Genomic DNA, 14,156 nt, shown 5'->3' with positions numbered 1-14,156 from the left:
CATCATCAGGTACCATCCTCTATCAGAAGGTTGGCCCTCCAACTATCCCAAACCATGACCCTCCAACTATCCCAAAACCTGAGTTTTGGTTTGTTGTCATGGTCATAGATAAAACTAAGGGGCTAATACAGTAGAGATGGGCCCCCAGAACCTCTACAGTGTTTTTAAAGGGGCGCCATCCCTCTTTCCAGGAGTTCTTCCGCACGAAGCCGTTGAACCCTGGAGTCGTAGCTCATCCGCTCTCCTTGCCGGTCTCCCGCCGAGTTTGCCGTTGGCCATCGCTCGTAGCCCTGAGCTAGGGAACCCTGCCAGGTGGTACCAGTCGGGTCAGGCTGGACCTGTTAGCTAGAGGAGGGAAGGGACGCTTTAAATCCCCATTTATATCATGTCGGAGTATGCCACTGCCCTGTGATTTTACTGTGATTTGTGATTTTACTCTCCCTTAAAGATATTGTTGAAAAAAGCCTTTCCATCTTTTTCATATAATCACACTGAAGTTTCCTTGTTTAAAAAACCAACCACTTCATTTTAGATGATCTAATTCCAGATATTCATGCTTTTACTGTTTTTTTCAGGCACTTAATACACAAGATGCCACAGTCAAATTTTGACCTTTTGAAGTACTTAATCGAATTTTTAAATCAAATCACAGATAGTTCAGGTAAGCAGACCGTTATCGCCAGAGAAAATATAAACTTTCGTCGTGATAAACATAACCCTGCGAACAAAGTCGTTTTAACGTATTTTGATGTCATTTAGCTTGCAGTAATTTTTTTTGATTCATTGCCATCAAACATTGCTTTTAGATTTTTTCTCAATCCTTTTATGAAAATGACCCTTTGCATTGAAAGCTTAGATCATGATAGTTGTAGCCCCATTATATTGAAAGGAAAATATATTACAAACGAAGCCCTTTTTATATTTTTCTGTTGTTTTTAGCAAATATTTGTTCTTATTGAAAATATTTCCATTTGTTTTTGAGAATAGGGACGATTTTGAAAATCTCTGATATCCCCCCCCCCCCCCATAATCTGTTAAGCACCTTTTCACTGTTTTGAACCAAAAGTCCTTTCATCAAGATCTGAAAAAAGTTTTAAAATATGAAACAGCTTTTTTTAAATTCAAACATTTCTGTTCATATTTCTTTTATGTCAATTCATCTTAACAAAACTTCATTTAGCTTCAGTATTCCGTTAGGCTGCTGTTCACCTAGTAAACAAGAAACGCTTTTCACTTTCATCTTTATTTATCTTTATCTTCCCTTTGTTTTATCTTTGTTTCAATCTTCATTTTTATTTTCATTTAATCATGGTCACAGCTGTGAGCCACAACTTTTTGACCTTGCTCTTTATGAATGAAACATTTCCCATTGTTAACTGGAAAAACCTCACCACTGCCTAGCCTAGCTTTTAACTTTTTCTTTTTGCAACAATCGCCAGTTTTTGTATTTATATCTGACTGAATATTCGGCGATTTGTTTCAGACACGAACAAGATGACTCCAGTAGCTCTTGCTGTTGTTTTTGGACCGAATATATTCAGGTATGTATACGGACTATCTGTATTACATAGATCGCTGTCTTCAGTCGATTTTTATCTTTCTTTGAATGCTTATCTGCCTTCAAGGTAAATTTAAAGTTTCAGAGAAAAGGTTTGTGTTGCAAATCTAATGAAGTTCGAGGGGCGCTAAATTCCAAAAATTCGGCATGTGAATTGCATTATGGGATTCAAAATCATCCCAGCGAATTATTCCAACCTTGTCACATTTGGCTTTTCCTGAAACAATGCAAGACAACCATTTAACCCCCTAACCCCCACCAACCCCTAAATAACCTGATTTCTCTAACTGATATCATGATGTTTCCAATTAATTTGTTTTGATGTAGTTTTTTAATTTTTTCAAAGCGAAACAGCATGAACATAAACTGTATATTTTCTACAAGTGCATTAACAGGTGGTGTTAGTTCACTACGTTTTTCACTCAATTTTCAAACGTTTCAATCAGCTGTTTTGCTCGATATTATGTTGCTGTGTTTATTTTGAAAAGGCTGTTACGCCACCTACTAGACTTTTTATTCCTTTCGTTGGTTCTTTATTGTCGGGCAGATTTGCTGAATCTGTTTTGAATAAATGAAGTTTTCATTTCTTTGAGAGACTAACAATTGGCTTTGTTCATCGGTTCATGTAAAGCAATGTTTACCCTCTTTGGATTCTTGTTTTGACTTAATTTACGAATCTGGATACAATATTCCGATTTAACCACATGTCATACATGCCATGGAGTTTTGAAACTGACCACGCGAATCATTGGTTTTCCATGGTAGTCCGGGGTAATATGACATCTAATAAATCATGTTGCCTATCCAGACTCGCTATGTTTTGACTTGAATTGACGTCACCTTCCAAGCAACGCTGACTTAAAGCCTTGGGTTTAAACAAAGCATGGCTGTTTTTTCGATTTCATAGCTGGAATACCTTTCGTGATTTTCATGAACAACAACAGAAGTCCGTCATCTTTCCAGAAGGCTTCAAATCACCCTGGATTCTAAACTTTGTAGCTTATCACTTCATGACGTGGGAAATTTGTCTTCTTTGATGTATTTTGAACCGTATTTGGATCACTGATTGACGTGATTGCTTCATCAAGCTTCGGGGAATCATCTCGAGCTATCTTTATGATGTTACTTGAAGTAACGTTTTAGTTGCTTAACATTGTTACACGCAGTTACACACAGTTGATACATTGTTGGCGTCCGTTACAAACACGCTTATCGATCGTGCAGGTGTGTCAAAGGGCTCTGATGTTTACTAATTTACATGTTCGTCTATGCCTGTTTTTGCCATAGGGCAGTTCCTATATAAGTTTGAGTAAAGAGTTGCTCGTTTCATTCACAGATGCAGCGACACCCTTCAAGGGCTCCAAGAGCAGGCCTGTGTCAATGCAATAACTTGTAAACTCATAGAACAAAGTGCATACTTGTTCGCGGTAGGTGTTATCACCTTTGAGAGCTTTTCATTTTTCAGTGCCACTTCTGTCCTTTCTACAAATATAGCAGTATTTCTGTCGTTCTTTCTTAATTGTTTAATTGGTCTAAATGCTTGTTTTAAGAAGTACCAATAAATTTTTTTATTTTTTTATGATTTATTATAAAAACAGTTGCTATATGATCGCATTGAATGTTAAACCCAGAATAGCAACTTAGAACTGTCCTGTTCTTTTCACCAAAAGCGTGTAGAGCTCTGCCTCCACAGCAACGAGAACTATTTGACAGACTGATAAAAAGTTATTTTTATTTATTTTCATGTATATAGAATTCTAGCTCTTTCAAGTAGTGGTTGGAAGCCCGAGACAATCTACAATAAAATCTAAGATCGATTGGCTCTAGCAACCATATGAATATTTTGTCCTCAAGGACCATTTACTCAATCTCAGTTTAAAATCTTTTTTCTGATTACTATGGATTGTCAAAGTTTAGCAGCATTATCAGGAGGCAAAAGAATAATATTTTTAGAATTATCCAGATATTGAATTATATGGTTGTGGAAACGTTCGAGCAATTTTGAAATTTATTGTAACTCTCTGTCGATTTTCCCTTATATCATCACCAGAAAAGCACCATTTTATTTGTTTATAAAATCGCTACTTTACATTGCCTCTAGAATTGCACTTGTAGAGTTGGGGTTATTAAATATGTACTTCAGTTTTCTTTGTTCCTACTTTTTCACTTTGTTTTCTAAGTATGCTTTTTGGATTTCAAAATGCGAGGTTATAATTTTCTCAATTTTTATCATTCTAGCCCAACACCTCAAACCCAGAAGATACCCCTCGCGTTAACAACGAAAGGTACACAATCTCTTCTCTCCCTAAACCACCGTAAAAATTTTGTCTGAATATCACATCTATAATTTCCTTACCTGAATTTGGTAATTTTTTTATTTATTAAAAATATTTGATAATGTTTTGTATATTTTTACCTGTACATGGAACCCACTTGTGTTTCAAGATTAAGCTTTTTATTTGTTAATATCCAAAAAAAATTAAACTTTTCTCAAACAAGATGGTAACTCCAGAGAAACAAAATATTTGTCAAACTAAACAAAAAATCTCACATCCTATCCTTTATCCTTGCCTCCATTTAGCATAATTTATTACTCTTGCTGACGGATTTTTTTAAAAAGGGAAACCCAGTACAGGATCAATCATAAGACGTCATGTGATAATTTTTTATTGCACAAGGCTGCAGCTAGCGATGCATTTCATGCAACGTAGCTCTTCTACTTTATAAATACTCTGTTTGTTTCTAAACTGAATGTTTGTCTGTTTGCTGTTTCACTAACCTTTCAGTAAGTTTCTAATGAAATACTTTTGGCGCGATACAGAATGTCTTTAGAAACTTCTTCATTGTGTATTGACCCTAGAATTCGCAGATCAAATCCTGCGCGCCAAAGACAAGTTGTCTTTTGTTATCAAAGAGAAGCTTTCGTTTGTTTATAGTAAAAGTAGCTATTGTTTGAGTTTATTATTTTGATCTATTTGTCATAGCTCTGTTGGCGTTGAAGTATCACCCAGGAAAAAGGTAGATTTGCATTCTTTGAAGCGACAAAACAAATCAATTTTTTCGTTTTTTGGCTGTTATCATAACGTTGAGCAGTTCAACACAGGGTCATCCTGACCTTATTAACACACTCACCTTATTCGTTGCCACTCAGACTTTATTTGGTGTTGCCACTAATACCTTATATGTTGCCACTAATACCTTTTATGGTGTCATGGACACCTTATTAAGTGCCGTTGAACATAATTTGGTGCTTCCAAACCTTTTTGAGCATTTTCAGGTATATTTCTGGCTGCGAAGTTTTCCATTTTCAATATCAATCGAATGGCAGTTGATCCATTCACTGATAGGATTATTAGGGGTTTGCGGGTTCATTGGGGGCAATCACTGCCTTATATTTTTGGCTGGTATCGACTTGAAGAAGATATCAACGAAAATCCGCCGTAGCCATGGTCTTCGTCATTTTATCCATTTTCAGCAATGTTATTTATTAACATGAGCACAGATGCCAATTTTAAAAGCCAGATTGTATTTATATGTCTTATTGAATTCCCTTTTAGCCTGCTCGACCGCCTCCCCCCAAGCTGACACAAGGAGCTACTTCCCCAAGAAAGGTCTGCGAAGATGAAAACTCAAACATGGTGGATAATGGGAATGTTATTGCGGGAAGCAGCAAAGATGGAAAGAATTTGACAGAAACTCGACTGGAATTGGTCAGGCAGGAAATGCCATCTTCTGATTCTCGCAGTTCAGGGCAGAGTTCAGGAGGCAAACGATTTCAGAACTCACTGTATGTTTTATGAAGTGTTTTTCGATATTATGAATGTCAAGGTTGCATTGACAATCATCTTCAGCAGCCCTGTGTTCATGGATCTTCATTGTGTATTCTCAATAACTATGTTCATCACTTTTGTTTTAACAAACATCAAAACAACATACACACCATCATCGTTTTCCCCATCTTTATCAAACATGTTCTTCCATCATCAATTGTCAATCATCAATGATCAGTCATCAATGATCAGTCATCAATGATCAGTCATCAATGATCAGTCATCAATGATCAGTCATCTTCTCCCATCATGTTCTTCCATCATCAATTGTCAATCATCAATGATCAGTCATCAATGATCAGTCATCTTCTCCCATCATGTTCTTCAATTATCTTCGCCATCAGTCATCGCCATCATTTTCATCACTCTCGTGATTAATTGCCACCATTTTGATAAAAATTGATCGTCAACGATCAAGAAACCAACGATCACTATTGTTGAGTGATTTCAATCATTGATCCGTAGAGTTATATCAATCAACGAACCCAATCGCAGTCAATCACCTCCAAAACCAGTCAGACACATTTCAGTTCCAATGGCCGCCTCTCCAAGTCGAAAACAGTAAGTACTGAGACGGGAACACCATTTGGATTATCTTGGTTAATTTCTGTGAAAGCATTCAATAGTGTAAAGTTTTTCAAGAGAAAAAATCTTTGCAACTCTTTGAAACATATTTTGTATCAGTTTTACTTCCAGTCAAATGAATAACCAGCAATTTTTGCTTTGGGGTTAAATTGAGCTGGGATTTAGGCTTGCTTGCTACAAAGCCCTAGACTTGCTTTGTGTGGGTGAATTCAATTGGCACCAAATATTTTACAAGCTAAGGAAAAATAACTTCATTTCACAATAAAAACTAACCATCAGTTGCTTTTTGCAGAATACTGGATAACACAATTCACGATGCTGTGAAGGAGCATTTATTTGGATCACATTTTGTGACGTCATCGTCAGAGTCAGACACACACGTATGTTTGGTATTCCTCGAAGACGCAGATCTTTTCGATCCGATTTGGTTTTTATTTTAAGGCCGCTTTATCCCTCTCCAGACTGTAGAGAATCTGTCAAACAGAATATTTTGTTATGTGCGAAATATTTTTTAATCTGCAAAAATCAATGACTTGAAGCCAAATCTTGTAAATCAATAACTCTATTGCGTGCTCAGAGTTTCGTTCTTGAAAAGCTACTGAGGGATGTTTGATAACTTGTTTCATTGTTTAGAGTGAACTACTGGTTTTCTTGGTTTTTATTATTATAATAACGTTCCTTGGTCTCTCATTGCCCCCGGCCCCTCTGAAGAAAACCAACAGAAAATCGTACATTCGCGAGGCCTTGACAAACAGTGGCTATTGCTTCAGCGTACTCGAAAAATTATCTTCTTCCTCCTCCCACAGTCATCATTCCAGATACCGGCTAGGCGAAATGGTTTTATCTCTGCTCAAACAAAGCCAAGGCAGAGCAATAATATCCATTTTTTGATGCACAAGTTGCTTTTAAGTTAATTCTGATTGTCTCTAAATTCAAAACAACACGCTAAAGAAATCTATAGCCTACTTAGATATCATTACCTCGAGCTCTGGTTCTTCGTGATCGACAAAAAGTTTCTTGGCTGCTTCGACGGCAAACCTCTTCGTTTCGTGCTTATTATTGTATGAACTATTTTAGTGCTTATTCTATGAGAGTTGTTTATGCAAATGCTGAACCTTCCTTTTAGGGGAATGATGTTACAAATTCTCAAGAAGAGAGAACACAGGGTATGTGAAGCTTCGTTTGATCCTATGTCTAGTGAGCAGATGGTCAATGGTTTTACTTGCCAGAAACTCATGCTTCCCTACCTAATCTATCATCTATTCAATTTTTGACCCGTTAATTTCTGGAAACGTCTTCATATCATTTTCCCAGATCAACCTCTCCTTTTTCTAATTATCCTTATAATAAGCCCGTTGAATTTCGTTTTATTCTGCCCTTTGAAATAAATTGTATTTATTTCTTAAATATTCCAAGCTCGGAGTATTTTCCCTGTCATTCTTTGTTTGTCTTTCCTTTTGAAGTTTTCTCCGTCGCTTAAATCAAATGATAACTTTGTCTTCTAGACTTAATATTTACACAAGGTTGTAATCAGTTAATTGTAATCGTCATTCTAACGCCGGTTGACGTCTTCACAACACTCCGTAATAGCCAAAGCAGTCTCCTGAAAAACTGGCAATATCTGTTTGAGAATAAATCACCTCCCCATTTCTTAAACACAATTGGCTAAAAATCTCATTATTGCAGCTGCCTGACCGAAGCAAACTGGAATGATTGAAATGCTAAAATTCTTACTTTTGATCCTTGGTGAATGGGATAGGGATTCCATTGAAATTCGAATCTGATTTATAACTCGCTACACCTTTTGGTCTTCTTAATAGATATATGGCGTTATTTGTATCACTATGAAGCGATATCAGTTGCCTAAAAACCTGTATCCTCATTAATTTTTTATTACACTTGCACTAGTTTGATACATACATTTCTTAATGTACATCTTCGCGTTGCAGGTGATTCAAATCAAACGCCTATTCGCGATATGCTTAAGAGATACACCGCCGAAAAACTATCGGCGGCGGACAAGAGAACCAGACCTGCAAGCCACTCGCCCGCCATGTTCAGCCAGGCAAATAACACAGGAGACACGGTAAATTCATAGACGTTATTTTCAAATTTCTTTTTAAACAAGGGGGCTGTAAGCACAGAAGTAGCAATTATTATACATTTTTAAAATACTTATCGATGAGAATTACAGGCTGCACTTCAACTCTAGAGATTCTATCAGGTAGATGGCCAATCATGCTCTCTTGATGCAAAATACTTCGAGGGGTGACAAAGGAGAACACAACAATGTTATTTACCACAATAATGCACAAAACAAATTATTTTTGATTAAGAATAATTAATTATTTGTTAATAAAAGCTTTTTGTTGAAGCGATTAGAATCAGTAAGACTGTCGGCGTCATAAGATATTTATCTACCGACAAAGATGTACTTCATGCTCTGCAAACTTTTACCTCAATCAGATCGACCTACAGAAAATAACATTTACGTTGCCATCTTCTCGCTGCCATCTTCTCGTTGCCATCTTCTCGCTGCCATCTTCTCGCTGCCATCTTCTCGTTGCCATCTTCTCGTTGCCATCTTCTCGTTGCCATCTTCTCGTTGCCATCTTCTCTTTGCCATCTTCTGTTGCCATCTTCTCGTTGCCATCTTCTCGTTGCCATCTTCTCGTTGCCAACTTACCGTTAACACCTTTACATTAACACTTTCCGTTTTCACCTCAATGTTGTCACCTTTACGTGACCACCTTTAATTCAACTTCAATTATCTTTATGTCTTCATCTTCACGTTTCCACATTTACGACACCATCTTTACTTTGTCTCTTTTTTTGACCCCAACTCCCCCCTCCCCAATTTAGGTCCTCTCGTGATTATCATTCAATTCAAGATCCTAATCTGGTGATCTAAAGTTAATCTTTTCGATATAGCCTCCTTTAGAGACGACAGCTCGAATGAACGAGCCCATCGAAATCAATCTGAAGTTATTTGATGAAATGAAAGACCATTGGACCGGTACTTTGACTAGCGTAAGTGTGTCTTTTCCGTTATGGTTACGGTTGCGGTTACATCACAGTTTGTTTTCTCTATTCTATTAGTTTTGCCTAATTTTGTAGCTGCTTTGTCGTCCTGTTTTTGTTATTGTACAACAATTCATACTTTGGTGAATGCAACATGAAAATTAGCTTTTTCGCATGGACTCGAATTTTTCCACTTTTTCGTGCAATTCTGAGTTTTTCTAATACGTTGGGAATATTTACATGACTGTAATTGTCACTAAAATGTTTCCTTTCTCTATTAGCTCACATGCAACAGAGCCCCGCCGCCAAGACGAAAAAAGAATAATCGATTGCAGAGAAAGACGCAATCTGAAAACATCGATGAGTTGATCAAAAATGGCACTGACTATTCCAGTCTTGAAGTTCCGTTAGGCCGACAGAAAAATTCAGATTCAAACGAACTTGATATGGACTCAGTGTCAAAGAATGACAAGAATAAGTCTTCTAACTCAGAGAATCCACTATTGATTCGAATTAAAAATGGGCGATCGGCAAAATTACTCAGCGATGTATGTGATGATGCTGACGAGAACGAAAACAACCCCCCGAATGAGTCGATGGTATTATCGTCTTCGATAAAGGTAAAAGATAAAACCGCGGAGGTAACGTTGTGCGAGTGTATAAAGCTCGAATGATACTATTGTCATCTGTTGCAGACTTCTACTGTAGCATTATTTACTTGAGAGAGTTTACACAAAATCTTTGCCTTTTTTATGTTTACAGTAATGTTGGAGGATTTTTTTCAACGTAACATGCACATTGCCACCCAAGGATTGTTTTATACCGTCAGGATGAGGGCGTCGGATAAGAATGCAATGAATAAGAATATTTGGCCTATGCAGGCTTTTTAAAATGATATCTAATAAAGAATGTTTTAATCGTAGGGGGGGGGGGGGGTTGGGCACATGCTCAACAGCATGAAAAATCAATAGGAACCCGTCGGAATACCGAGTTGGGTTGCTCTAATACTAAGCTTTCGTGTTAACAAAGTCAGTCTTCAAGACCTTCCAAGTAGGCCTCCAATTTGCAGCAGAACTATGGAATTACATAAAGAGTCATTTTTTGCACCAGAACACCTGATGAACTGCCTCTGAGGTACCGTTCATAACAACATCATTCAAGTGTCATCTTTTGTATCGCAATGCATCTCATGTATTTACTCATTTGGTTTATTGCAGCCTGAAAATGGTGGTAGGCCAATTGTACCACCTCTCGATCTGTTTCGAATGCAGCAGCAGGAAGAGACAGAGGGTATGCGCTTTTGATTTGTAAATACCGCTTACATTGTTGAATATCATTCACGAGAAAAACCGTTGAAAGTTTCTTACCATGATATAACTTCATATTATTGTATTTACTCTTGATAAATGCTATATTCTGAAATGTGCCTTTTGCCCCGCCAAATGGGCTTTAAGGAAAATTATCATGGCACCGAATTTTCTTGGAAATGACAGGCAAACATTGCCTGTGATTGATCAACTAATATTTATCAATCTGAATTTTCTTCCAGACCCAGCAACCAGAATCTCGCCAAAAGAACGATTTTCTCAGTATGTTTTTAAAGCTTTTCACCTTTTTTATATCACTGTTAAAAAACACAAAACAAAATACAATATTCTGTGCCGTCCACAGCAGAAATAGACATTACATCATCTGGTTCTTGCTATGAATGGCACTTAACAGTTGCTTTAATTACAATTACCTCATAAAAGTAACACTGTGAACCAAGGTACCATTTCATGTGGTAGGAGCTTGCATACGCCAGTTTAGGGCAGGCGATTTCATGGTTATGGGTTGATAACAGGCATTAGAAAGACAAAATAGGTCAAAGTAAGCGAGTTGATAAAGAAAGCTGTGCACTGGGTTATGAATGCTGATGCCATGATTGATATAGAGCTTATTTAGACCAAAACCCATAAAAAGATAAAAGATCATAAAATATTTTTCAGTTTTATCACAACTTTAAAAAGATTTGTATTTTACTTAGCTGAAGTCATATTTCATTTTCATCTGAATTATGACAACTCTTCGTTTCTTAACTTTTTATAAACAACACTTATGTTTGTATATTTCCAAGGTTTATCTGTGTAAAATTTTCCAACTGACTTTCAAGTTAGGAATAATTTCAATCAGTTTGTCTTTATGATAAAACTAAACAGATTTGCGTTGTCGTGCTACTTTAAGAAGCTCGACACACACGCTTAATGTTTGATTTCCTATGTTTGCCTGTGATTCAGCTCGCATCACCATGCTTTTAACCTTATTATGCTAACAAGCACTGAATTCTGATTTATTTTGTCTTCTAGTGTTCTTGCTGATAGCCCAATTCGATCTCCAAGATATTTTTCCAGCGATGGCCAAAATGAAAGGCAAATCGACCATAAACAGCAAATATTTCTGGAGAAAAGGTATGTTTTTATGCAATTTGTAACTTCGCTTAATGATAGATTTTCTATGTTTGTGGAAAAGGGAATGTTTTTATTTATTCAATACCATGTAGTTGCTCTGTTACCTGTTACCTGTCACATATATGTTACCTGTTGGTCAATCATTGAATCTTCTGCTCAATACTGGATCAAATCATAATGCACCAATACTACTTCAGCATCAAAACCTGCATCATGTTACTTATATTTCTTTCTAATTAGACACGTAATCGTTTTGCATGTTATGTAATTCATATCTTAGAATGAATGGAAAATACAGAATTTCGAGTTGCTCTCTTTGATTAGTAACTATTTGCTTTTTAGGCAGGACACAGTGCCAGTGTTGGACATGTCTGCAAAAGATTTAAAGAAGCGAATTGAGTGTGAGTAAAGGAAGTTTTGAAAGGTTTTATTAATTAATTCTAGGAAATAGATGGCGGCTGTTGCCGACAATGTTGGAAAACCAAGAAAGGAGCTCCTTATGTTGAGATCTGAACCTGCAGTAAGAGATCAGTTTCACATATTAAAGCCTTCCCAATTTTTGTGATTTGCCCATCTATAATTAAAAGAAATGACTTTGTTGTTTTGCAGCTCTCAAGAAAATTATCGCAAATTTTGAAACATCCTTCGAAGAGCAACATCATCGACCGGTACTTGATATTTTTATTGCTATGATATTTTTGGCATGTTGCAATTTACTGTGTTTACATTCTGTTCTTTATTCATCACAATCTGTGTTTATTTCTTTATTAAATATAATGATTAGCTTAAAATTGGATTGAGCTAAAAATTACTTGAAACCAAGGATAATCACCTGTTTTGCTGTTATTTTCCAACTAGATTTAGCAAAGATTGTAGGTAGCTATCAGTCAGATAGCTGATAGTTTTCCAAGTTCAAGTGAAGTAGGATCCTTTTTACTGGTTACTTGGTACATACTAGAACTAGAGTACTGCAAGCGTCCTGTTTGGGACCAATTTTACTCCTTACTTTGACAAGCAGGATTTCCAATAACGTCTGGCTTCTCTTTCAGCCAAAGTCGTCCGAAAAGGCCCAGGTTAATAAATATATTGCAGAGCTGGGACGTGCCAAGAAACAGCTAAGAGGTGGGTTACTAACAGGACTGTTGCTCTAACGTCATCGTGCTTTCAATTTCGGTTCTTCCTTTCAATATGGTTTGGGTTTATGCTAACATCGGAAGGTTAAACAATGAGCATATGTTGTGTGATTAAACTATTTTTTTGTCGTATAATATAGCAGTGTTTAAGGCCGAGATAAACGATGATTGTACACTATTTAGTTTATATAATAATGATAATAAAAAAGTATCAGAAGAAAACATTTACACCAAGGTATCGATGTCACGCGAATCGATGAAGAAGAATACAATATATTGAGAAGAGTAAATCAAATCTATTTTGATTTCAGGCCAAGAATTTATCCAGATTTTTAAAAATGTCAACATAAATTTGAAATACATCATTGTAAAAGATAGTCTTGTTATCGTCTTTGTATTTTTTATTTATCATTTTTTATCTTAATTTCATTTCAGAACTCATGACCACAATCAAAGGTAGTGTACTAATGTTTCTTCAAATTTATCTTCCCGTTATATCACTGTTACATTTGATCTCACAATAGACATAGACAATTACCTTTCTCACAATAGACAATTACCTTTAAACTCTGCAGTTTAAATAAGGCGAAGAGGAAATTTTTCATCCTTTTACTGGCGGCCAATGAGACAAGATTTTAGAAACTTTCCTGAAAAAAATGAGAATACACCCTGGTCTGAGTGTTGAACCTTTAGCTACGTTTTCTTTGAAAAGGGGTGTCTTCCTCAATAGCACTTGTCAACATAGAAAATTCAACTTGCTGAACAATAAATGTTTGCACCCAAGGGAATATCCCCACCAATGGCCACCATCCCTATCTCTTTACGATTGGTAGCCGATATCCTGCCACTTTTCTGGGCTCTGTTTTGTTGTCACATTGAGAAGCTAAGAGACAATTAGTGGCTACCATCTTCACTGCTGTTAACAGCTGCTGCCAGTGCAAATCTTAGCAATCTAGGACAGCCGCAAGTCCAACCTCACTTTGCTCGAGAAACAAAAAGCAGGTAAAGAGTTTTTCCTCGAACTTGTCAGTAAAAACTCCATCACTTTGTTTGTTAGATTGCAGATTGCTTAAGATCGGAACAAATTTTGATCAGTTTTTCTTAATCAGAAAAAACAGGATTGTCGGATGAAATTAGTCGCCTAAATATTTGATTTATACCGCAAGAGTTTCCAATGCAAGCCAAAAACAACGAAATCTGCATTATTTGGCATCAATAGTTTTATTTTCCAGCAAACAATACGAAGTTGTGTTAATCTGTTCACCACAAATTTCCTTTGAATATAATGAGCCTAGCGTGGTTTGAATCAAAAATGCTGTTTTTGGATTGAATAATATAGATCTGTCAAGGTTTATTTTATTAAAAAACGACTGGCTCTCTAAATCTCTCAAAAAGAAGCAGTTGGGCGGCAGAAGAACTTCCTGAAAGGCTTTATAACATTGTACCTAACCAATTATGTCCCAAACCAAATATGTCCCAAACCAGATGTGTCCCAAACCGAATATGCAGTAATTCTTTGTCATAACTTAGAGTCTTGAAATTATGTTGCAATTGCATTTTTATTGTCTTCGATTTTTTAAAT

The 14,156-nt window shown here is 36.5% G+C and overlaps 1 protein-coding gene across 3 annotated transcripts in view; it reads left to right on the top strand.

Annotated features, from left to right (window-relative positions):
- The window catches only part of LOC135680878 (protein FAM13A), a 34,914-nt gene that overhangs the window by 9,296 nt on the left and 11,462 nt on the right, over positions 1-14,156 (top strand). For 2 of the 3 annotated variants that reach the window (XM_065195089.2, XM_065195090.2), the window contains 19 exons: positions 576-661; positions 1,484-1,541; positions 2,895-2,985; positions 3,797-3,843; positions 4,543-4,576; positions 5,116-5,345; positions 5,854-5,949; positions 6,266-6,353; positions 7,100-7,139; positions 7,923-8,059; positions 8,905-9,003; positions 9,276-9,635; positions 10,212-10,284; positions 10,544-10,583; positions 11,340-11,441; positions 11,784-11,842; positions 12,051-12,109; positions 12,491-12,563; positions 13,010-13,030. In XM_065195089.2, coding sequence (XP_065051161.2) covers positions 576-661; positions 1,484-1,541; positions 2,895-2,985; positions 3,797-3,843; positions 4,543-4,576; positions 5,116-5,345; positions 5,854-5,949; positions 6,266-6,353; positions 7,100-7,139; positions 7,923-8,059; positions 8,905-9,003; positions 9,276-9,635; positions 10,212-10,284; positions 10,544-10,583; positions 11,340-11,441; positions 11,784-11,842; positions 12,051-12,109; positions 12,491-12,563; positions 13,010-13,030 — 1,793 coding nt within the window. The remainder of the gene's footprint in view (positions 1-575; positions 662-1,483; positions 1,542-2,894; positions 2,986-3,796; positions 3,844-4,542; positions 4,577-5,115; positions 5,346-5,853; positions 5,950-6,265; positions 6,354-7,099; positions 7,140-7,922; positions 8,060-8,904; positions 9,004-9,275; positions 9,636-10,211; positions 10,285-10,543; positions 10,584-11,339; positions 11,442-11,783; positions 11,843-12,050; positions 12,110-12,490; positions 12,564-13,009; positions 13,031-14,156) is intronic. The other variant, XM_065195091.2, reaches the window with a different exon arrangement.

This window comes from Rhopilema esculentum, chromosome 18 (assembly GCF_057945365.1).
Source record: "Rhopilema esculentum isolate cy_ngs chromosome 18, ASM5794536v1, whole genome shotgun sequence".
Classification (NCBI taxonomy): Eukaryota; Metazoa; Cnidaria; class Scyphozoa; order Rhizostomeae; family Rhizostomatidae; genus Rhopilema; species Rhopilema esculentum.
The sequence above is the reverse complement of the archived record's forward strand: the minus strand, read 5'-3'. Positions and strand labels throughout refer to the sequence as shown.